This window comes from Typopeltis vanoorti, chromosome 13 (assembly GCF_054136105.1).
Source record: "Typopeltis vanoorti isolate ZY-2024b chromosome 13, IOZ_Tvanoo_1.0, whole genome shotgun sequence".
NCBI classification, from domain to species: Eukaryota; Metazoa; Arthropoda; class Arachnida; order Uropygi; family Thelyphonidae; genus Typopeltis; species Typopeltis vanoorti.
This window is the reverse complement of record NC_143561.1, coordinates 40,068,238-40,094,174: the sequence shown is the minus strand read 5'-3', so window position 1 is coordinate 40,094,174 and position 25,937 is coordinate 40,068,238. Positions and strand designations below refer to the sequence as shown.

At 35.8% G+C, this 25,937-nt stretch overlaps 1 protein-coding gene across 3 annotated transcripts in view; it reads left to right on the top strand.

The window, feature by feature from the left end:
- Positions 1-25,937, top strand: part of Elys (AT hook containing transcription factor 1 homolog) — a 509,801-nt gene that overhangs the window by 57,512 nt on the left and 426,352 nt on the right. For all 3 annotated transcript variants that reach the window (XM_090402410.1, XM_090402411.1, XM_090402409.1), the window contains exons 6-7: positions 13,498-13,606; positions 21,353-21,487. In XM_090402410.1, the coding sequence (XP_090258536.1) occupies positions 13,498-13,606; positions 21,353-21,487 (244 nt within the window). The remainder of the gene's footprint in view (positions 1-13,497; positions 13,607-21,352; positions 21,488-25,937) is intronic.

Here is a 25,937-nt window from a genome sequence, read left to right as displayed (position 1 = left end):
GCTACTGTATGATCTGTTAGAAACAAACAAGAGGTTGAATGGTATCACTCTCTTAAGAATAAATTCATGTGATTTAAATTATTTACTGGAGAAATTAAATTGCATGTTGTGTGGATTTGGAAAAATGTTTTTGCTATCTGATTATGGGTCAGATGGTGCCATCTTGAGATTCTTAAATCACCATTATATATATCATTGAGATTAGAGTGGCTGATTAAAAATTCACAGGCATCTTTAAATTTGCATTTATACTAGGTTTTCATATTGTTGTGTCACCTTTTCTTAATAACTTTGATATCTATGCTCTTTATGTTTATTTGCCCCTTGGTGTCACATGGTACTATCTAAGTACAAAGGGAATTGCCCTGGGGTAGAGCCAAAATCCAAATGTAACAAAGCTTCTGAGGTTCTTCTTCTCTTAAAATCCTAAGACATTTATTTGTTTTCGCTGCACCACTTAAGACAATTAGTTTAAAGGAAAAAATCTTAAACAAGAAGTGAACACCCAGCTATACCTCAGTGACTAACAACCGTGCAATCGTGACTGTAGAGACGCTATTCAAATCTCCCGCTTAGGTTTGCATATTTAGCAAGTGGTGCATTAGATAATACTAACAAACAACTGAATCAGAGTTAGCTAAAGATTTATTTAACATTCTAACATATGTACAGTTCATGGACGTCTGGGAAAGATCATTTCTAAACTACAAATTTATGTGCTATCATAGGTATCAAATACGAACAGTAAATTCTCATAACTTACATAGGATTAACAATAGAGCTGTTCTATATCACTTCACACATAAGATCCTCCTAACTCTCTTAATTAAAACCTAGTAAACATACATTATCACCTTGTATTCACACATCCTAATCAGATCCAAGTAACTATGAAGAGTTCGTGAATACCATCAAAATAGTATCTCGGCAGCACATACCACGAAGGTGCAGAACTCAATATATCGCTGGACTTAATGAAAACCAGACGGGAACAACTAAAAGAATATAAAATCAGACATGACAAGGATCCTTTTGCTGTAGACACAATTGAGGCAGGCAAAAACACTGATGGACAAACTCACAGATGGTAGAAAGATGAGATGGATGAAGCTACTGCAGAATTTGGATATGAAACAGAACAGCAGACGAGCATGGAAACTGGTGAAGAATTTAAGCAACGATCCAACTAAAATTCCAGTTTACGTAACAGAGGTCACGCCAAACCAGATCGCTCACCAGCTATTATTGAATGGCAGGACAGACAAGAAGATACTGAAAACCAGTCCTACGTGCAAGAAGCTGAGACTAATTCATTAGCCTCTCCGTTCTCCGAAGAAGAACTAAGAAAAGCTATATGTCACCTGAAAGAGAATAGAGCTACTGCCCCGGACGACATTCGGACAGAACAGATAAAGCGTTTCGATCTGGTAACCATCCAATGGCTGGTGAAACTGATGAATAGGTGTGTAGAATATCTTCAGTTGCCCAAATTATGGAGGAAAACTCAAGTGGTAGCTTTACTAAAACCTGGAAAGGAACCTACAGAGTCGAAGAATTTTCGCCCTGTTTCTCTCCTCTGCCACTTGTATAAAGTTTTTGAACAAATGATTCTGGAAAGAATAGCAGCAAACATTGACAAGAAACTTATACCCGAGCAAGCCGGTTTCTGTCCCGGAAAGTCCTACTGTGGCCAAATTCTGAATCTCACGCAGCACATCGAAGATGGTTACGAGAAGAAGCTTGTGACTGGAGCAGCTTTTATCGATCTTTCAGCAGCATATGACACTGTTAATCACAAAAAACTGTTGGTCAAGCTGTACCAAATAACAAAAGATTTTCACCTCATGAATATAGCTAAAACCATGCTCCAGAATCGACGATTCTACGTAACTTTGCAAAGTCACTCTTTCGCACATGTTGCCCTTTTACCTAGATTCTGAGGCCTCTACGCAGACTACCCTTTTCTTCTGGAGTAATGTGATTCGCCTCAGACCTTGTGACGCATAACCTTTCCCATGGATACGCGGCATCTACTGTTTCCATCTGCTAGGCATCAGGGCAGAGATATCCCCCTCACGCTCTCGAACCGTCCCTCTACTCGCGAAGTCCACACACCAAAACCACCAGGGAAAAAAAAGCCTCATGTGTGGGGGGAGTTCCTAACTCTTTTATATCTCCGCACCCTATCGGCACCTTCCGTAATCCCCCCCCCCCCGACTCATCGATAGCGCTCAATGCGATATCTCTCGGTAGAGGATTTCTTCTTTCCTGCCTACTTATCATGTGCCGTGTGCACACGATACGCTTGTAGCAACTTCCTTTAATCCTGTGCTCTTGGCCTTGGATTATGCTACAATTATCGTTAAAATTTGTGAGTCATTCATCTAAGCTTTGTCTATCTAATTCCTAGGAATGGTATACTGCTTTAATCATACTTTAACATTCTTTTTCTCTAGAATTTTACTGCCAATATTTAACTAGCTTAAGTAATCTTTCTACATAATGGAATAACACTTCTTTCTTATGCATTTTCACAATTATTATCCTTTTGTTTAATATATCCAATTTTGTTCATATATATGTAGTTTACACTCTTAGATGCAAGCAAATTTTCTATTATAGGTTCTTTGCTTGTTAAATTATGAAAGAATAAATTCTCTTAGGAATTTTATCAATCACAATTTAACAATATATTGGAATAGGTACTTTTTCAATCTTGGAGGCATTGACTAAATTCATTAATTTTGTAGAGGATTTAAAAGTGGTGTTAACATTGCATTTATTTTGTTTGTTTATTTATTATTATTATTATTTGTGCTATCCGTTTAATGTATGGAATTGTGGTTTTCTTGCAATTTATTTTATGTTTATTTTTAAGTTGTGAAAAATTTTGTTGATAGTGTTTTGCTATAGACATTGTTTATAAAAGTATTGCTGATGATTTATGTTTAAGAGCATGCTCGTTAGAGCAAATATTTTTTGCTCTGTTTTTGAGGGTGTTAATGATATAGAGTTTATAATGGGTGGTGGTGGTAAGAATTTGTGTCTTTATTGACTGTTATGGTAGATAGTGAAGGGTAGACTGCCCATAGGAAGATGTGTGGCAAGTGTATTCAGAATTGGAAGTATGTTCTGATTTTCATTTTCAGTGGCAAATTTGTATGCATTTTGTGTTGCTTGTTCAGTTGGCTGAGGAAAGTGCTTAAAGTTTGGCTGCCATGGGACCAAATAATGAAAATATCATCAACATATCTGAGTCAAATGTTGGGTTACTCAGGATCTCACTATAGTGAATGAAAGAAAAAAAATGATCATAGCTTCACTCCTGAAGGTACGTCAAAAATGATTCAACTACTTGAGAATCCCTTAGTAAAAAAGTGCAAGGACACATACATACCTGCTAATAGATAAAGTGGATACTATATCCTCAAGGAATTCAAAACATTTAAAATACTGAATATTCTGGATTCAGTTGAATTCACCATCATTTTTGATATCTTTCTTGTGGAGGAAGAGATGGAAGCTGGCAATTACATTTTCCTCAAAAAAAGGACAAATCTTAGACAGACAAAAGTAAAATTTCACAAAACTATTGATTTGATACTGCAATAATCTGCTCCTCCTCCTCTTCTTTCATCAGAACATTATATAACATGATTCAATGTTATATAATGTAACTCAATTCATGTTTTACACCCACTTGAGGGTACATATCAGAAGTTTGATGACGATGATAACTTGCAGTAGCAAAATATTGAGTCAATTTCTTCAACCACAACTAAGAAAGCACAAAACAAAGCTTAGGATATCTTCCATACACTATCATACAAAACTTAATTGCTTTCAACTGTGCTCTTGCCCAAGCACAATATATATATATATATTCAGAACAATGGGCTCGTGGATTCAGTTGACATCTTCTATCACCAGATCATTCAACATGAGAGAGAGATCTGGGACAGAATCTGGAAAATGAAGGGCAAGTGTGCTATACATCCATTTTACTACACTATACTACTCACATGCTCTTATAAAAAGTGAATTGGATGGTTCCTTATCAACATCTGTTTTTTGCAAACCATCCTTTTTGGATCGATATATCCATTAGACTTTGGCTCACAATTCCTAACAAAAATATGGTATTATTACTTAAATAAAGAGACAATAGGCTTCACTTCGGCGATCTAACATTATTTAAATTAAGGGGATATTAAATCCCACATTGTTTCAAACCGAATAAGAAACTCAAAGATCGGAATCAAAGAGTTTCATACTGAATATAGTAGACTATAAAAGTATCGGCGGATACTAGTGTAAGCTAAAGCACTTAGTACAAACTAGAGGAACTCATAGCAAATGTGGGTAAAGCTCTGATCGCTATTCTTAGTATTTCCCGTAATGTAAAACACATCTCCTAGGAGATGTATGATGTTATACATTATGGTGGAGGTCACTACCCAGACCGGTTTCAACCTTTATTGAGGTCTCATTAGTGAGTAGGTAGACCAAATTAATACTGAGGGTATAGCGAAAAGAACTTGCATACTTTGCTATACGAGTTGTCAGAAAGGTGCACCCATTTAATTACTTAAATAAAGAGACAATAGGCTTCACTTTGGCAATGTAACATTATTTAAATTAAGGGGATATTAAATCCCACATTGCTTCAAAACCAAATAAGAAACTCAAAGATCGGAATCAAAGAGTTTCATACCGAATATAGTAGACTATAAAAGTATTGGCGGATACTAGCATAAGTAAAAGCACATAGTACAAACTATTGCAACTCGTAGCAAAGGTGGGTAAAGATCTGATCACTATTCTTAATATTTCCCATAATGTAAAACACATCTCCTAGGAGATGTATGATATACATTATGGTGGAAGATCACTACTCAGACCGGTTTCAACGTTTATTGAGGTCTCATCGCCGAAGTGAAGCCTATTGTCTCTTTATTTAAGTAATTAAATGGATGCACCTTTCTGACAACTCATATAGCAAAGTATATAAGTTCTTTTTGCTATACCCTTAGTATTAATTTGGTCTACCTACACACTGATGAGACCTCAATAAAGGTTGAAACCAGTCTGGGTAGTGACCTTCCAGCGTAATGTATAACATCATACATCTCTTAGGAGATGTGTTTTACATTACGGGAAATACTAAGAATAGTGATCAGAACTTTACCCACCTTTGCTACGAGTTGCCCTAGTGTAAATTTGAGTGTTTTTATTCTATTTTATTATCCTTTATTTTATCTTTAATATCCTGTCGTTACTACTGCGCCATTGTAAACTTGTGGTGTGTTTTTTTTCTCTTTTGTTTATCTCTCTTATACCTTATATCTTTATATATCTTATATCTCTGTTATTTACTTCTATATCTTATATACCTTATGGTCAATTCCCAAATCTTTAACTTGTCTCTTTCCCTTATACATCTCTATTAACTTTAAACTTATATCCTCCTGTTCCTTATTTTTACCTCCAGTATTCCTATTTTTATTATACCAAGGATCTCTAGATATTTATTTGAATTAGTGACTGCGCCTCAGGAAATTCTTTTATGGCATTAAATATTACTACTTTCGGTAGATATCATTCCTTACTCTTATATACAGTCGTGGCTATCCTTTTATCTAATTCTTGTATTAATTATCTATCTTCCCCGCTCACAAGCTCGGTTTTTTTTAGAACAGTGCATCAAAGAACTAAAATATCAGGCAACACTCTGTTAATATTTAAACAACAAAATTTTAATTCACATAAGACAAATTTTACGCTGCATTTTCAATAATAAAAGGAAACATCATAATTCAAATCTGCATAAATAGACTAGTTAAGTTCCTGCATTTTCTCACACAAATCATATCACATATTTAACTAATTTTCTTAATGTCACATAAATCATTTATACTGAGCAATGGTACTTATTACTTAAATGTTAACTCTTACTCATCGAACACATACACAATATCTTTTACACACAATTGCTCTTTCTTTTCTATGCTGGGAATATTCTATAGGCAAATTTCACCAATTCAGCAAACAGTTATACTATGACTTAATTCAAACTACAAATTCCTGACACTTGATTACTTTATAATCTTTAACTGTTAGATATGCCTATTTAGATCAGCTTCTATTTACAGTCCATTAATAAGTGTTCTCTTAAAAGCTCAAGGAAATTTAACAAACGGGTCAACTTACTTTATAGCTGCTACCCTCTGTGTACTTGGCTTCGAACTGGACTTCCGTTCCGTGTCAGGTTTTTCAATCCCTCTTTACGCCGGCGTTAGGTCTACTGATGTTTCTAGGATACTGTGTCCTGCCGCACTTTGGGTGAAGATTATCGGCTTGTGGAATGCTTGCATGCGCGTTGGATTAACGGAGCAATTTCTTCCCTCTGACAACAGCTCCTGGCGAAGACTCGTCACTTTGTCGTCAACTATCAGCTTTGCCTGGCAGATCGGCTCCTCATCATCTTTCTTTTAGATCACGGGCATGATTTCTTCTGAAGTCGTGTACTCGATGGCCTACATTTGCCGGACAACTGTTGGCAACCTCTGGATCACTGATGAAAATTTCTCGAACCGATGATGCGATCTTTTCACCCACGCCTTTTATTCAGTCACTTCTGAATCCTTGTGCGGAGATGTGTGAACCCCGAACATTTCGGCAAAATCCCTTGATCCTTTTCTTTGGCTGACCCTTCCTTTGTTTTTCTCCCACACTCCCTAAATTCTATTCATTCTGGCAGCGGACATTCGTTTGAAGCTTTTGTTGGTCCACCTAGCACTGACCTTGAGCTTCCCATGTAGAACACGCACAAAGTTTGAAGTCTTTACAAAGCTCTGAAATTATACTGTTTAATGGCAAGGTATTGCCTTAATACTACACCTTCTAGAATATTCCTTTATTTGGCATAGAGCAATATACAAATTCCCATTGGGATTATTTACATATAACATACATCTATTTACAAGTCACAATTCTTACTGGGCTTGACCTTGGTAAACTTTATGTAAAAATATTTAGACTTCTTATAGCTACATAAATATTTTTACACTAGTTTGTACTACGTGCTTTAGCTTATGCTAGTATCCGACGATACTTTTATAGTCTACTATATTCGGTATGAAACTCTTTGATTCCGATCTTTGAGTTTCTTATTCAGTTTTAAAACAATGTGGGATTTAATATCCCCTTAATTTAAATAATGGTATTATTAAATATCTCCTTTCCATAACTCATATTATCTGTTCTTCATCTGATCAACTTCAAAAAGAAATTTCTATAATTAAAGAAACTGCCATTTTCAATGATTATGACCAAAAAATAGCAGACAAGATTATCAACCATTTCTCCATCCTCTATTAGAACAGAAGACTAACTCAGAATCACTATCCCATAAATTGAAGGCATTTCACAGTGCATTCCTCAGACCTTAGAAGTTAATATTTCCACAGCTTTTAACCTATAAATTCAATTAGTTCATTGATACCATCTCTCAAAGATAAAATTCCATCTCTACTGCTACCTGAAGTCTATTCAGTCTCATGTAATTGCAATGTATTTTTTTGGACAAACAGGTTGATCTGTTTCTATGTGCCTTTCTGAACACCAATCCTATATTTCTTCCAAGAAATGAAATAAATCAGATCCAGCAGAACATGGGGTTACCAATACTAACCCTAACCACAGGATCGTTTGCAATGATATCAAATTGTTACATATATGTTCCCATAAATATGAGTATCTCTTTAAAGAAAGTTTGATGTAAGTTTTGGCATGGACTCTCCATGCCAGAAATCTGGGAATTTATTATTAAGAATTGTACTGTTTAATAATATAAGTTTTTATTACATGTATACACATATACTTCATTTTTTTTTTTTTTTTAATCACACAAACACACACTTCATTTGATCCTAATAGTATTCATTTTTACCTGGCTATCTCGTGACTTCATATAAAGAATGATTCTATTCCCAGTATACCTTAATCGTTGTTTAATTTTTTTGATTTCCAACTGTATTAATTACACTAACAATGATCACCAATGTATTAAGTTGCTATTTAAAGTGTAAGTCAGCAGTTAGAATTGAAGGAGGTGCAGGAACATGATCTGATGTTAAATGAGGTGTGCGACAAGGGTGCGCACATTATCTCCACTATTATTCATTAACTATATGGATCACATTATGAAGAAAGGTGGTAGTAAATCTGATATTAAAATTGGAAATGTTAATCTTAACTCTTTACTTTATGCAGATGATGTTATACTTCTGAATAAATTGCTCACAAGTCTGCAAGATGCCCTGATTAAATTGAATAACTGTTGTAATAAATTTGGTATGAAAATGCACATTAAAAAAGACGAAGACAATGAAAATAAGCAGAAACATCAACTATATCCTGAATGGTGAGAGGAAAGATTATCAGAACAATTGTTCTTTGTCAAGTTGGCAGGAAAAAGACCCAGAGGAAGACCAAGATGTAGATGGATTGATACAGTAAAAAGTGCCTTAAAAGACAAATAATATATGATCTGATAATGTTGGAGTCTTGGCAGATAACAGATTAATTTGGAGGAAAATTGTTGATTGGAAGTTGGTAATGATGTAACTTTTTCACAATATCCCCCCCCCCAGGGGTACATATCAGGAATTTGATGAAGATGAGTTTTGTCTTTAATTCCTCATTTTCACATTTTTAATAATATTCAAGACTTTTAATTAACTTATTCAAGACTACTTTTTAACTTGAATTTTAACAATGTTCAAGAATCATACAGAATGATTCTTGAATCTCTTAATTTCTCATTTTCACCTATTTAGAGCCCTTATCCAATTTAGTTAAATGTTAGGAAAATATTTATTGGATATATCATCATCATCAAAATCCTGACATGTGCCCTCAAGGGGTGTACAGGATATGACAGTACTACATGAAAAATTTACATCATTACTAACTTCCTATCTAAATTTTCCTCCAAATCAGTCTGTTACTTGTCAAGACTCCAACATTATCAGATCTTATATTTCTATCATCTAAGGCACTTTGTACCGTATCAATCCACCTATATCTTGGTCTTCCTCTGGGTCATTTTCCTGCCAACCTGGCAGAGAACACTTGTTTTGCTAATCTTTCCTCACCCATTCTGTTTAAGTGACCATACCACCTAAGATTAGCTCTGCTAACGCATTCCTGGATGCTGGCAATATCAAATTCTTTCCTAATATCCTCATTTTTAATATGATATTGCCATTGATACCATCTGTTCACGCTTCTAATCTTTTTCAGGACTCTCATCTCTGTGGTCTCTAGTCTTTGGTCAAGTGTTTTACTTCTGACCCAGCTTTCAGATTCATAAGTTAAAACTGGTTTGAACACTGGCTTGTATACAACTAATTTAGTGTCCCGACTAATTTCTCTCTTATTCCATATGAATTTATTCAATTGACTTCCTGCCATACCAGCTTTGTTAATTCTGTTGTCTATTTCCATATTTAATTTACCATCTTCACGAAAAATTGTACATAAGTAGCTGAAATGTTTTACTTGTTCCACAGGTTCCCCCCCCCCCTTTCACAACACAGTTGACATATTCAACAATTCTACCTATTTTCATTATCTTTGTCTTTTTAATGCTCACCTTCATACCATATCTATTACAACAGTTATTCAATTTCGTCAGGGAATCTTGCAAACTTGTAGTGGATTTATTTAGAAGTATAACATCGTCTGCATAAAGCAAAGAGCTGACATTAACATCACCAATTTTGATATCATGTTTAATACCACTTTCCTTCCATATAGATAATGAATAACAAAGGGGGGATAATATACATCCTTGTCTCACACCAGATTTAACATTAAACCACATTGCTGTACTTCCTTCAAGTCTAACTGCTGACTTACAACTCAAATAAAGACTAAGTATTGCTTGATATAATGCCCCACCATATAACTGTAGCATATTGAATAGCTTCTCTCTTGGCACCTTTTCCAGATCGACAAAACTTAAATACAGATCTTTGTTATATTCCCATGCTTTTTCAACTATTTGTCGTAAAGTGCAGATCTGATCCTGACAGCCTCTATTTGGCCTGAATCCAGCTTGTTCTTCACCAAGCTTTTCTTCCACAATTCTTCTCAACCGTTTCTCAAGTATAGTTACTTGCATATATCTTACCAGGAACACTCAGTAGGGAAATACCTCTGTAATTCTCACATTCAGTTTTATTTTCCTTTTTATATATGGGTACTATTAGCGCTCTACTCCGATCATCAGGAATTTGTCCCTCTGTCCAGGCTTTCTGAACTATATTGCACTGCAGCCACTGTATAAGGCTTTTATACCACCATACTTCAGCATTTGTTGTCTAATATCATCTTCTTCCCTCTGCCTTTCCACATTTCAAGCCTTTGATGGCTTTTTCTACTTCAAGTATGGATATGTATTTCTGACAGTATGCCTGTTGAGTGTTTTTTACCACTGTGCTATCACTGCTTGTTTCATTTAGCAATTTTTTGAAGTAATTACTCCATACTTCAAGGATATCTTTTTCTCTTGTTTTCATGTCACCTTTATCATCTCTAACTCCTTTTACAACACTCTTTCCTCAATTTCTAAGCTTCTTCAACAACCTCCAGAATATCTTACCACCTTCTTGATATTTATTTTCTATGTTCTCGCCAAAGTCTTCCCATGACTTTTGTTTAGCTAGTTTTACACAGTGTTTTGCTTTCTTACATTTGTCTCTGTATTCTCTAAGAGCAAAAGCTGACTTATTTGCCAGGAACTTTTGATATGCTTTCTTCTTTCCCTTCACTGCCTCTTTAACTTCCTGTGCCCACCATGGAGTTCTGATTTTTCTATCCTTGCAGACAACCTCACCACATGCCTCTCTGGCTGAATCAATTAGGGTTTTGTTCAAGGCTTGCCTTGAACAAAACCCTAATTGAATCTCCAATGTTTGGTTCCTGTTCTCAAACTCTTTCATTTTTTCTTCAATAATCTTTGTGTATTTAGTCTGCAGTTCACATCTTTAAAACTTTCTTACATGTTATTCTTTTCAATATGAAATTCAATTTTATCCTGTTCAAGACTAAATAGTGATCGCTTCCAATTTCAAATCCTCTATACACTCTTGTGTCCTGCACCAGACAGAAAACATCACTGTCAACAATAACATAGTCAATGAGACTTTTCTTATTCCTTTCCTCTTCTCTCCATGTGAATTTGTGCACATTTTTATGTTGGAACATGGTGTTAGTAATAACCAGTCCATGTCCTGAGCAGAAATCCAACAAAAATATATTGGATATATTTTGGATGTATTTAGGAGTATAACATTATCTGTATAAATTAGAGTTGAGTTTCATGCACGTTGCTTCATGATTTATAATTGCTTTCCATCCTGTAAAACAAGCAAATCAATCAGAACATCACTTACCAAGCAGTATATTGACCTCATTGCCTTAGATGATTTGGCAGTAATTGAAAACATCCCACACACACACTGTTCATGATGAGTATTATATAGATGATGCGTATACCTATTCTAACCGTAAATACTGTTCACAACTTGCACAGCATATAAACCTTTACTCTAACACTGAATCATTTACAGCTTTCAGCATGTACAAACCACATATAAGATGTATGTTGCAGCTCTTAATGTTCAAGTCTCTTTTGCTTCCACTCACACCTGAAGTCTGTGAGGTTGCATATTGATGCTAGGTGTCATTTCTTGCAGGTTACTCTCTCTCTCAAGCTCCAACCACAATTTGAAGTCCAGCGGATTCAGATAGTGATGTGTGGTTGGGCACATTTGCCTCCAGCCACTGTTTTGTGGTCCTTGGCTTATGTGTAGGGACTGAGTTCTGTTGGAAGGTCTACTACCTATCATAAAACAGGTTCTTGTTCAGGCTCCATAGCACAAGTTCCTGCCCATTGTCTTGATACGCTTTGGTGGATAATTTTGCCTCTTTCTTGCAGAAATGCAACTTAGATACACATGATATGCCCCCCCCCTTCCCCCACTAAAAATAAAAAAAACAAAGAAACATCACTAACGCAGGGTTATGACCCTCTCTGAATCATGGGTACTGTTGACCATCCGGGGCAATACCCAATCATTTTGGCTGTTAAATGACTCTTCAGTGAAAATCTTTTCACTGAAGAGTCATTTGCAACAACAGATGCAGATATCTTTGCATCTGTTGTTTGTGTTCCACTGGAGAAGTTCCTTTGATTTTCTCACACTCTGTCGCATGAGTTGTGGTTAGGAAGTGTCCAGTACAATGGCAGTAGGCTCTCACCCTAAGTCATCAGTTAGTACATGTGATATCATTCTCTGCAAAATGTTCATCTCTTATGACGGCAAATGCGTTCCTTCCTTTACAATCTTCACAAGCATATTGTATTCTAATGCAGTATCATTGACCTGCTCTGTGGTGGTAAGATACATCTTCTGTATTGTTATAATGCTTAATAGTCCAATATACAAACATCTACTGATCCTGAGTGTTTTTAGCTTGTGGAAAATAACAGGTGGCAGCATTCCAATCTTGTGAAGTACTGTTACAGCTACACAGTTTTTATAATCTCTCCACTGCATGTTAACCTGTTCAGCTAGACAACTCTCAGTGCCACTAACAAAACTGGGCTCACATGATTCTGTGGGCAGAACAGGGTGTATGGAAGTTGTTGTAACAGTATTTATGACAAGACTAGCTATCTCAGCTATTTTTTAAAATTAATATTGATAAAACAATTTGAATAGCTTATCACAACAGGTGGCAGCATTTTTGCACAACAGATAAAAAAAGTAAACATTTTTATACTGGTATTTTGCATATAGTAACTGAAGCATTTTTAAAGTTAATGATCACAGAGGCAAATAAAGCAATAATTGAACCAGAAAATAAATTTCAAACAATTATTTAAATGTTCTTCTGACTATAATTTCTGAGTGCAGTCAAAAAAGCAATCGTAATTTATTGAGATTAGGAGTTCTCTGTTGAGCATATACTAATTCATAGTACAGCCTTTTGCTTTTGAAGCATATAGTCTTTTTAGATGTCGAGAGCACATAGTGTCCTAGATGAGGAATTACTTGCATATGGATGGATAGTCCAAATAGATCTTATAATGCATACCCATTTTGTGCAGTGAAATGGGCAGATTAATTATCATACAGTATATTAATTTTTTTGTGCTGTATATTAATAATTTTTTGCAACTTGAATTTTAACGCATTGTCTACAGGAAAAAAAAACAAGTTTTGTCAGCAAGAAACATCTGGATTCTTGTCAACGTAGATCCTGCCTAACTGCATACTTGGGTGTTTCTATCAAAAAGTTTTTTTCTGTTTAGTTTAGTTAAAATTTACTTTAATTTAAAGTTAGGTTAGTTAAAATTTACTTTAATTTAAAAAAAAAAATAGGTTTTTTGTTATTAAATCTTTATTATAATTTTTGTTTCAGATGATGTTACTGTCACTGTTGTAAAGTATTTTTGCAATTTAGTAACACTTGCAGTAGGTTTCAGTTTTGGTGGACTGCAGTTGTGGAACATGCAACATTTGACACTTGAGTGAGTATCTAGCAGTTTTGTTTTTGCATTAGTAATAAGGCACTATGATTAGTAAGTAATAGGATTGATGAACTTTTAAATGATTTCATTAGTAATTCCTCATAAGGCTGTTGTTACATCTCGTTTTATCACCCCTTTGACTAATACTATTTGGTTTGGTGGTCGCTACTCTTTCCTCTACCTTAATATATATGTTGGCCTCTATCTGCTATTTTTGACCCTTATATGTCTCTAAATCATCTGCCTAACATTGAGTATATGATCTTACTGCCTATCTGCCAATCTCTAGATTTTGGCCCCCCAGAAAATACCTATTCCCTGATCTCTATAAGTCATCCACATTTGCTCAAACAAATTTATTTCCTGCGCCAGCCTGGGCTTAAGGACAGAGTCAAACTCGGCCTAGGATGGTTATAGAGTATCAGATGCTACTAACATAATTCACTTAAAACCTACAGAAGCTGTAGGTTTTCTAGTCTGCTTGCAGTAGTGCCCCTTTTCCTTTCTTACTTAGGATGTCCCCTATGCACATATATGGTCACCAAGTTCGTATTTTTATGAAGGGTCTAGGTCAGTCAACATGGTCAGAAAAACAGGCATGAAAGGTAACATACAAATTTAATGAATTCGTAATTAATTACAATACAAATACAAATTGATATTAATGCTAGGTTAAAACTCTTACGTTTCTCTCACTTTCTCATTCTTAGATAAACATGGATTTTTTAATCTCTACAACACTATTCCTTCAACTTATCAAACATTTAGTTTACATCTTAATAGGAGCAAGCTAGATATTTGGCACATTATTGATTTCCCTTGAATAGGTCACAACGGAATCTCTAGTAAGTTAATAGTTTTCAGAATTCAGTCTAATGGTATAGAGTTATACACACATATATTAATTCTTCATGCTTATCCTTATCATAAATTCGAGATACACTTTCTTCCGTTCTGTAAGTCAAGTTCTCTAAAGGGCTAGAATATGTAAAAGTACTTATCTACTCTATCTTAAGTTCCTTCAGGATTTTCTCCATTCTTCCTTCATGCGAGGTTCTGGCTGCCTTGGTTCTGTTGCCACGTGGGAATCACGTGCTCTGCCTGGATCTGGTGTTCAGTTTCTTTACTAAGGATTTACGTCGATGCTATTCCTTACCGACGGCCTGCAATCGAATTTGCCATGTTCTGTGGCAGTGCCATACTGGAATTTCTCGGAGATCAGCTCTTAAGGATAAGAGCTGAAACACAATGACCACTCGAAGCACACGGTGAGAATACAGGAACAAACAAAATGGGGGGATTTCAATTCTGTGTTGACGGTTTTATACGCTCCCCATGAGTGCCACCTTTCCGAGTTTGATCTCTCCTTTCGATTCGTCCCCGACTGGGTGACTTCACCATTCCTCATACGGGGCTTTCCAATTCCGGGAATGCATGCGTCTTGATGTTTTCTGAGAGGTAGCACCCACGGACGCTTGCACTGCTATTGTAGTATTGGGCGACCTTTGCCCCTTCTTACCGAATTATTGGCATTCTTTCACGCGTAGAAATTCACTGATAATTATTTTCATGTGAGCCCTTTTTTTTGTTGACTTACAGTTAGAATAAAGTACAAACACATTAACTGCAATACAAACAATTCTTATTCTAATTTGCCAATTGTCATTTCTTTTAAGACATAGTTAAATTGTGCCAAAATGATAAGTATGCTTATTTAATGGATATCTTCTGTTAGACTCTGGAAAGGTGACCTCATTTAGAATGAGGTCACCTGTTTCAGATCTAACACTGTTTAGTGCTTTATTTGAAAACACATCAAGACTTAATTAAGATGGAATAAACTTAGTAGAAATAGGAAGTTATGGTATCCTTTATATCTACATACCAGGAAATAGTAATCCTTAGCTTATGTAGTGAATTCTATATTCTCACTGATATTTCAGTCTTGTTTTGATGGCCATATTGATTAGAATACATCATGATTTTGTTCAGTTTTAATTGCTAGTTGTATAATGCTTTACATCATCATGAAGTTCCTGACATCCTCATGTGGTGTATAGGATATTATGATAGTACTACATGAAAAAGTTACATCATTACTAACTGCCTGTCATCAAATTAATCTGTTATCTGTCAAGATTACAATATTATCAGATCTTATATTTCTGTCTTCTAAGGCACTTTTTTACTGTATCAATACACCTAGATCTTCGTCTTCCTTTAGGTCTTTTTCCTGCCATCCTGAAAAGACCACTTGTTTTGCTAACCTTTCCAATCCCATTCCATTTTAAGTGACCATACCACCTGTGATTAGCTCTGCTAAACACGTTCTGAATGCTAACAATGTTCTTTCCTATTATCCTCCTTTTTAATATGATACTGCTATGTGACCAACATATTATGCCTGTAAATTGTGTGTTATTCTGAATGGTTAGCTATGCCATCACCATATGATACTGGCTAACTCACTTTCAAATGGAAAAACTGACAGTGGGAGGCAACATGATATAAACTTGCCAAAGTGGATGATTATATCTTGTGGATAGGCAATATTATCTAATCTAATGCACGTATTAACATGCATATCAATAATATGGTTGTACTGAACTTTTCAACATGGACTCATTCACTTCAACATCAAGAGTAGGGAAGATTTTCCTTTCCAGATACAGCCAGTAAAAGAAAAAATAATATATGCACTCATCACAGGGAGAAACTATAAACAAATTATATAAGATCAAGCCACTGTTAAACATCTGCAATCCAGTCTCTATGTAGGATTATAAGAGAAGGATTTATTCTTGCTAAGTTCTGCATAAGTCACAATAAGTTTATACATTATTTCTGAATGAAAGTTGATGATTCATTTATATGTTGGCATTGTTATATTCGTCTAACCATATGTTATAATTTAGTGGTGTACTATCATGTTATTTATGTCATATTTCCTTTTTGTGTTAGACTCAGTGACTTGACACAGCCAAATAACTTGGCTTCTTAGAACATAGTGCTTGTGACAAGGCAGTTAATGCTATCTACATTGTGTCCTGTGACTGTAGAATGCATCTGTTGTGTTTTCTGGCCAGTGTGCATGTTTTATAGGATGACAAACCCTATCACCTCTCCCTGTGTTGAATGGAAAAACCTGTGTTCATATTTGAACACAGGTTTTTCCATTCAAAGGGTAGATTAGTCTTTACTGATTAATCTCCTCTTTATTCAAGAAAAACATTTTCTGGTTTTACTCTTCTGGATAAGCCACATACTTTTGTATATACTGGGAATACAAGTGTATTCCTGGTATCTTAATATTTCAGGAGCCATATACCCTCAGTAGATTCTGACCGACTCAGATAAGGTGCATGCAATTTTTCACTTTGCTAAATTTTAAATCAAGTTATTTTTTATCCATATGCCGATCTTTTTATTTGCTTATTTCTTTTTGAATACATTATGCAAAATATTTTTATTTTTGATTTATTAAACACCTTTTTCACTTTATATACTGCTTGAACCTTAGACAAGTATGGCCTTAGTTGTCTGTGCATCAAACTCATACAGACTAGCCAGCTATTCATTATTTTGCTTCTTATTCAAGCAGTATGTTTGGACTTGATTTTTGGAATTGGTTTTTAGTGAAATGCATATGGCATTTAAGCAGTATAAGTGAAATGAAATACATTGTACATAAGCACAGGTGAGACATAAACATTACTGAATTTCAAAAAATTGTTAATTGCATGAAAGAATATTTCTCTTTAGCTGTATAACTGAGAGGAGACCTTCACATAGTCTTTAAAGGAATGCAGAGAAATCGACCAGGGCTTCTGACCTAATGTCCGATCTTCACCTTCTTCTGGTGCACCCTGTTGGGTATCTACCTGGATACTGAATGAATGAGGATGGGCTGGCAATTTGGGATTTAGCCAACCAAATTGTATTCTTATTGCTTAAACCAATATACAAAATGATGGTACAACATGACAAAATTTCATGCAGGCTGAGGCGTTGCCCGGTTAAACAAGGTCGCCCCATTGTTTTCGCCAGGGAACCAGGACGAACAGCGAAAAGTCAGCTGCTGGAACAAATCTGAAAACACACCCCAACTCAACATCACCAGAGTTAAAGATCAGTACTATCAACATAAGAAGCCTGATTGGCAAAGAAATAGAGGTAGCTGAGGAATTAGACCAGATCGACATAATACGGGTTACTGAAACAAAAAAGACAAAAACTGTTGAGATCCTTTTGAGCAATAAATACAAAATGTTATATTCAGGAAATGACAATCAAGGAAAAGAAGGAGTGGCCATAGTATTCAACGCAAAATATGAGGCTAATCTTCTTGAATGGCAGGCAGTCTCGAGTACAGTGATGTGGGCTAATATCAGAATGGGGAATTGGACAATGAGACTTCTTTGTGCCTATGGTCCCACAGAAGATTCTACTAAGGTAGAAGTGGAGGAATTTTTTGATGCTTTAGAAAAAGCAACTGACACAATGAAAAAGGAAAAATTGGTCCTTGTTGGGGAGATAAATAGCAGAGTAGGAAATGATTGTCAGACATACAAAAATATTTTGGGAAAATTTGGAGGAAATAGCAAAGCTAATAATAATAGCAAATACCTGTTGGATTTCTGCTCAGGACATGGACTGGTTATTACTAACACCATGTTCCAACATAAAAATGTGCACAAAATCACATGGAGAGAAGAAACAAGGAATAAGAAAAGTCTCATTGACTATAATATTGTTTATAGTGATGTTTTCTCCCTGTGCAGGACATCAGAGTGTACAGAGGATTTGAAATTCAAAGTCATCACTAGTTAGTCTTGAGCAGAATAAAATTGAATTTCATATTGAAAAGAATAAAATGTAAGAAAGTTTTAAAGCGAATAAAAGTTGAGGTGTATTTTGGTCTACAGTTCACATCTCTCAGATGTGAACTGTAGATCAAAATACACAAAGATTATTAAAGAAAAAATGAAAGAGTTTGAGAACAGGAACCAAACCTTGGAGATTCAGTGGCAAGCCTTGAAGAAAACCCTGATTGATTCAGCCACAGAGGCATGTAGTGAGGTAGTGTGCAAGGATACAAAAATCAGAACTCCATGGTGGACACAGGAAGTTAAAGAGGCAGTGAAGGAAAAGCAGAAAGCATATCAAAAGTTAATGGCAAATAAGTCAGCTTTTGCTCTCAGAGAATACAGAGATAAATGTAAGAAAGCGAAACACTGTGTGAAACTAGCTAAACAAAAATCATGGGAGGACTTTGGCAAGAACATAGAAAACAAATATCAGAAGGTGATAAGATATTCTGGAGGTTGTTGAAGAAGCTTAGAAATGGAGGAAAGAGTGCTATAAAAGGAGTTGAATAGCTTCTCTCTCTTTGAACCTTGTCATATGCCTTTTCCAGATCGACAAAACTTAAATACAGATCTTTGTTATATTCCCATGCTTTCTCAACTATTTGTGATAAAGTGACATGAAAACAGAAGAAAAAGATATCCTTGAAGTATGGAGTAATTACTTTGAAAAAGTGTTAAATGAAACAAGTAGTGATAGCACAGTGGTAAAAACACTCAACAGGCATGCAGTCAGGAATACATAATGCGGAAAGGCAGCAGGAATAGATGATATTCAACCAGGCTCAAGTATGGAGGTATGAAAGTCTACAGTGGCTTCACTGCATACTTCAGAAGGCCTGGACAGAGGGACGAATTTCCGATTATTGGAGTAGAGCTCTCATAGTTACCATATATAAAAAGGGAAATAAAACTGAATGTGAGAATTACAGAGGTATTTCCCTACTGAGTGTTCTTGGCAAGATCTATGCAAGTATACTTTAGAAACGGTTGAGAAGAATTGTGGAAGAAAAGCTTGGTGAAGAACAAGCTGGATTCAGGCCAAATAGAAGGTGTCAGGATCAGATCTTCACTTTACAACAAATAGTTGAGAAAGCATGGGAATATAACAAAGATCTGTATTTAAGTTTTGTCAATCTGGAAAAGGCATATGACAAGGTTCAAAGAGAGAGAGAAGCTATTCAGTACTCTACAGTTATATGGTGTCAATGGGGCATTATATCAAGCATACTTAGCTTAGTCTTTATTTGAGTTGTAAGTCAGCAGTTAGAATTGAAGGAAGTACAAGAAGATGGTTTAATATTAAATCTGGTGTGAGACAAGTATGTACATTATCCCCTCTGTTATTCATTATCTATATGGATCACATTATGAAGGAAAATGGTATTAAACATGATATCAGGATTGGAGATGTTAATGTCAGCTCTGCTTTATACAGACGATGTTATACTTCTAAATAAATCCACTACAAGTTTTCAAGATACCCTGACGAAATTGAATAACTGTTGTAATAGATATGGTATGAAGGTCAGCATCAAAAAGACAAAGACGATGAAAATAGGTAGAATTGTTGAAAATGTCGACTGTGTTGTGAACGGGGAACCTGTAGAACAAATAAAACATTTCAGCTACTTAGGCACGATTTTTAGTGAAGATGGTAAATTAAATATGGAAATAGACAACAGAATCAACAAAGCTGGTATGGTATGGTAGGATGTCAATTGAATAAATTCATATGGAATAAGAGAGAAATTAGTCGGAACACTAAATTAGCTGTATACAAGGCAGTGTTCAAACCAGTTTTAACTTATGGATCTGAGAGCTGGGTCAGAAGTAAAACACTTGAGCAAAGACTAGAGACCACAGATATGAAACTCCTGAAAAAAAAAGATTAGAAGCGTGAACAGATGGCATCAATGGCAATATCATATTAAAAACGAGGATATTAGTAACGAACTTTACATTGTCAGCATCCAGGAATGCGTTAGCAGAGCTAATCTCAGGTGGTATGGTCACTTAAACAGAATGGGTGAGGAATGATTAGCAAAACAAGTGTTCTCTGCCAGGTTGGCAGGAAAACGACCCAGAGGAAGACCAAGATATCGGTGGATTGATACGGTACAAAGTGCCTTAGACGATAGAAATATGAGATCTGATAATGTTGTTGTCTTGACAAGTAACAGACTGATTTGGAGGAAAATTGTAGATAGGAAGTTAGTAATGATGTAAATTTTTCATGTTGTACTATCATATCCTGTACGCCCCTTGAGGGTACATGACAAGAATTTGATGATGTTTAATATGTGCATTTGTGTATGTATCTATCTATCTATCTATGCACATGTTGGATGTTGTTCTTTTATTAAAGTTGCATTTTAGTTTCTTTATTAGTAGTATACACTGTTTTAGAGTAAGAATTTGATAATGCCTACTTATTAAACTTCAGTGGGAAAATCTAATTCTCTAAAATTTGGGATAAACTGTAGTCATTACTCTCAAGAGTCGAAATAAACTTTAATCAATGAGCAGTAGAACATGTTCATCAAATTTCATAAACTATACTCATTAATCCCATGTAGTCATATGTGTTTATAGATTATATTAAAAAAAATTTGAGAGAAAAATATTATTTGAATTGTGAGAGAGAACTTTTTTTCATTACATAACAATCTAAGGTACAATAATTAAATTTATTCATATAATAGTAGTAGGAGTTCCAACTCAGCTGGTATTTGCATAAATGTAGTGAGCAAAAGGTTGTTCTGTAAACAGCATACGTTATTGAATTTGCCAGTTACACACTGTTTGTTGACATGCAATATTGCATTCTTTTATCATGTTATAATTTTCTAATACTATTTGCGTAATTCTGTAATTTCAGATATAGTAGTAGATATGATTCACAGCTATCATCTGTAGTGCAGGTTACTTATCAGGAACCAGAAAATGATCCAAGGAATTTCTGTTATCTTTGGATTGTAAGAGGACACCATACTTATATGGGCAAAAATTATAGGTGAGATTTTATCTAAATAAAATTGTTTTATCAAGTTGCTTAATGTGATTGTTTAATTTTAAGCTTTTAATATTTATGTAGTCTTTGAAATTTTCAATATATAACTTTTGTTGAAAAATAAAATCCATTCAGATTATTTCATTGTCTTTTGTTACAGAACTTAATATTTAAAAAATTGCCCACATTAAAAAAAAGTTGGGGGTGGGGGGAAGAGAACTATTGGATGACCATCTTTTAGGTGCATTTCAAAAAATGTGCAGCACTTATTATATTTGTTTGTTTTGTTTGTTCATCTGCAAATTTTTATCACATGGTTTAAAATGATAGAAATTCATAGATCTGCTCCTGGTTTAGAATTGAATGAAATTTGGATCTGCCTAAATTTTGGGATGATCTTAATTTTGATTTCACTGAGACAATTTTTTGCAGCAGAATAGACAAAACAAAATTTAGATATCTATAGTACATAAGCCAAAAATGGCTAGAGATAGAGTATTATAATGAAGAATGTTATTGTAAAGCATGTCATTATGAAATGTACCTTTTTAAGACTGTTGGAGATCATTTCCATACTTATTTATTTTAGTAAACAATCACTGGCATTATATGTTTCATTACATATAGTGTGATTAAAAACATCACATATAAATATTCTTTGAGCTTTAAAAAAACAACAACAACACCGTAAGGTACGTCTGGAGTTTAGCAATATAAATATAGATAATAACTTTACATACAAATAAGTAAACTAATCCATATCTATAAATGTATGTATAACAGGTTTAATATTTTATTTTATGTTTTTTATATCAGTCCCACACACACAAAAAGTCCCAAGACCTATGGCACAGCAAGTGTCACATGTGGACAAGTGGTTAGAAGGAAGAATGGAATTGATGTGTTTCTTGAAGTCCTGAAGACCTTGTAATAATTGAGGAAAACAGAATGCGGAAGACTGTTCCAAAGACCAGAGGTGTAGAGAATGAAGGGGAAAGGTGAGAAGTTGGCTCAATAAGTTTGGAGCTGAACCACATGCCATGCTTGTGCATGATTAGAAGAGAATGGAGGAATGGTAATGGTCAGCACCCATGGAAACACCTATAGAAAAGATATAATAAAGCAACAGAGCATCTATGGGACAGCACTATTCATCTCAGCCTTCCAAACTACACACTCTTTAACTCCTTTCGACCTTTTGTTGCGGCATCTGTGCATACATCTACTAAGACATACCTTGCCGGAGAGCACCCGACATAGAATTGCCCAACTTTTACCTTCTTTGGATGAAAATATCACTTCCCTAATGCAACAACCACTCTGAGCTCTTTAATTTCCTCTCCTTAAAAATTGACTTTCTCCATTCCCACTTTTCCAACAGTGAAATGATTGTCCTAGGAGATTTTAATGTCCACAATACCAACTGGCTTTCCTCCTCCAACTGTACGGATCTTGCAGGCAGAGATGCTGAAACATTTCCCATCACTAATGACCTTACACAAATAGTTCAGGTGCCAACCAGAATACCTGATGACTCAAACCACTCTCCAAATATCGTAGACCTCTTCCTGACCAATGACCCTTCCAAATACACAGTGAATGTAGAGTGCCCACTAGGCAATTCTGACCACAACGTGCTCATCCCCCCCCATGCAACAACATGTACACAGCCACACCCATACAAGAGCATTTTGGCATTATAACACCACCAAATGGGACAGCCTCCACAACTTCGTTCCCATGGTTAGACTATTGCTTCTGGCCTTCCCAAATATATGCACCAAACTTATAACCAAAGTAATCCTCACTGGCATGGACACATACATTCCCCACAGTACTCTGACCTGCTATTCCCTAACTAAACCTTGATTTTCCAAAAGATGCATCAAGGCTGTACAAATGAAAAACCAAACATACCATTACTGGCTCAAATCAAGAATTCCATCCTCCTTTAGAGCTTATACCCAAGTCTGAAATAAATACAAAAAAAAAAAAAATCAGTGCATTCAAAACAGAGTTTGAAAGAGCAAAAAGCAGGAAATTAGCAGCCTGTCCAAACAGCAGCTAAGCCTTTTGGTCTTGTGCCAAAGCAATCGTTTGTAACTTCTGTCCAACACCGTCCCCATCCCTATCATATCCAGATGGCTCCATTGCATCATCATCTACAGAAAAGGCCAATCTCTTGGCCTCACACTTTGCTCCCATTGCTTGCATAATTGACAATGCTCCAGCATACCTTGCCAACCATTCCAGATGCCCAATATATAGTGCCCACTATATCCTTTTGCCAGTAAGAGATCAATAAAATACTGTCCAAATTAGATACAAGAAAGTCTCCTGGCCCCAATGGCATTCCTCTAATTGTCCTGAAGGTTTGTGCACCAGAACTGTTTCCTGTCTTATGTTGCCTATATATACTGTCTTATTCCACTAGTATCTATCCCTCAGCCTGGAAATTGGCCTATATTCAACTCATTTTCAAGAAGAGCGATAAGTCACTGCCATCCATCTACCGCCCCATCTCTCTCAACTCAATTCCTGTCCAAAGTAATGGAAAAAAATCATCAATTTCCAATTTCTACACTACCTTGAAGCTACCTATCTAATAAATGACCACAAGTATGGATTACGTCGCTGGTGATCAGCAAGAGATCTGCTCACATATGTCACCCACCTCTGGACAAATGCCATGGAGAAGTTTTGCAAATATCAAACGGTTGCACTTGATATCTCCGAGGCCAGGTCTGGCACAAGGGCTTACTAGGCAAGCCGCCATCGTTTGGTCTATCGCAAGACCTCTGTGGTTGGATTGCCAGCTTTCTGCCTGGACGCATACTATGTGTGGTGGTGGTGGTTGGTTCCTTATCCTCTCACTATTCAACTAATGCTGTGGTTCTAAAAGGTTCTGTTCTCTCACCAACCCTCTTCCTACTATATATATCAATCAGTGATCTACTTCAGCTTATCTCCAACCCATTGCACTCCTCCCTTTCTTATGATAAACCTTACTCCACACAACTCATCTCAACCTACAGAACATCAACCACCACTGCCCTCAATTCGGAGATCCGAATTGAGGTTCAGATAACCTAGTCAATTTTAATGCTAATAAGACCCGGGACTGTCTTATTTCTCATAAAAAAAAAAAAACATTTTCTCCAAGTATTATTTTTAACAACACCCAAATTTCCAGACAATTTGAGATTTCCCTTCTTGGAATTAACCTTGGAATTTCCCTCCTGGCATAAACACACAACAACCATTGCATCCTCGGTTTCTAAAAAACTAGGATTTCTCTTTCGCTCAAGATGTTATTTCATCCCTGAACAGCTATTAACCTTACACAAATCCGCCCAATCATCAAGTACTTCTCTCACATATGGGGATTGGAGGCCCCCAAAAGCTACCTTAAAATGCTTGACTCAATACAGAGGAGAGCAATCAGACTTATTAATGACCCATCTCTTACCAACTCACTCCCTCCACTTTCCTACAGATGATCGTCTCTGCACTATGTGTATTTTATAAATATTTCCATGGAAAATGTTCATCTGAAATAGTATTAATAATTGCTCCACTTACTACTAAGCTCATTGGAACATGTGCAGCTGCTGCTCAGCATCCCTACACAGTGCACCTTGAAACCCACAGAACAAGTTTCTTCTCCTCCTCCTTCATCCCTGCAACTGCTGTGCCGTGGAACAGTCTTCCCCTTGTTTTGTTCCCCAGGGAATATGATATACAGTCATTTGAATGAAATGTGAGCAAGTACCAACCTCTCATGTATGGACTCAACATAAATCTATGGGAATGTGAATTGCTCTCTTCTGAATACAGTTATTCATTCTGAAGAGAGAGAGAATTCTTAGATATACCACCTCATATGTGTGAATAGTATTCTAAGATTAGGCAGATTTGAACTTTGTACAGTATCATGATTTTAGCAAGAAGTATTGTTTAGAACAAAAAAAAAACAAGTTTTTGGAGGCTTGAATAGGCTCTGGACCTGTGTTTGTGCTTGTGCCAGGATAGGCTAGATGAAAGTGAACCCAGGAAGAGAAAACTGATCCTTGTTAGTGAGTGAGAATGAGACACGTCTTCCTTCTGAGAAATAAGACAGGACTGCATTTTGATGGGATTAAAATTCACCATATTATCCTCATCGTACTTAAGATTTTAGCAAGGAAAACAGTGTTTATTAAGGCATTGATTGAAGATCTTGAAGTGTGAATTGCCTGAACACTACAAGGTTTTGAAAATGAAAAGAGGAGTGGAGAATACTGTGACCAGCAAAGTTATGAATAGGATTGAATATTAGAGAAAGAGAGAGGATAATTGATGTATAGGAGGAAGAGTGTATGTGAAAGTACAAAGACCCGAAATACATCAGCATTAACTGAAAAATCCGATGAAAGGAAACCCACTATGAACAACCATAAAGGAAGCAGGCAAT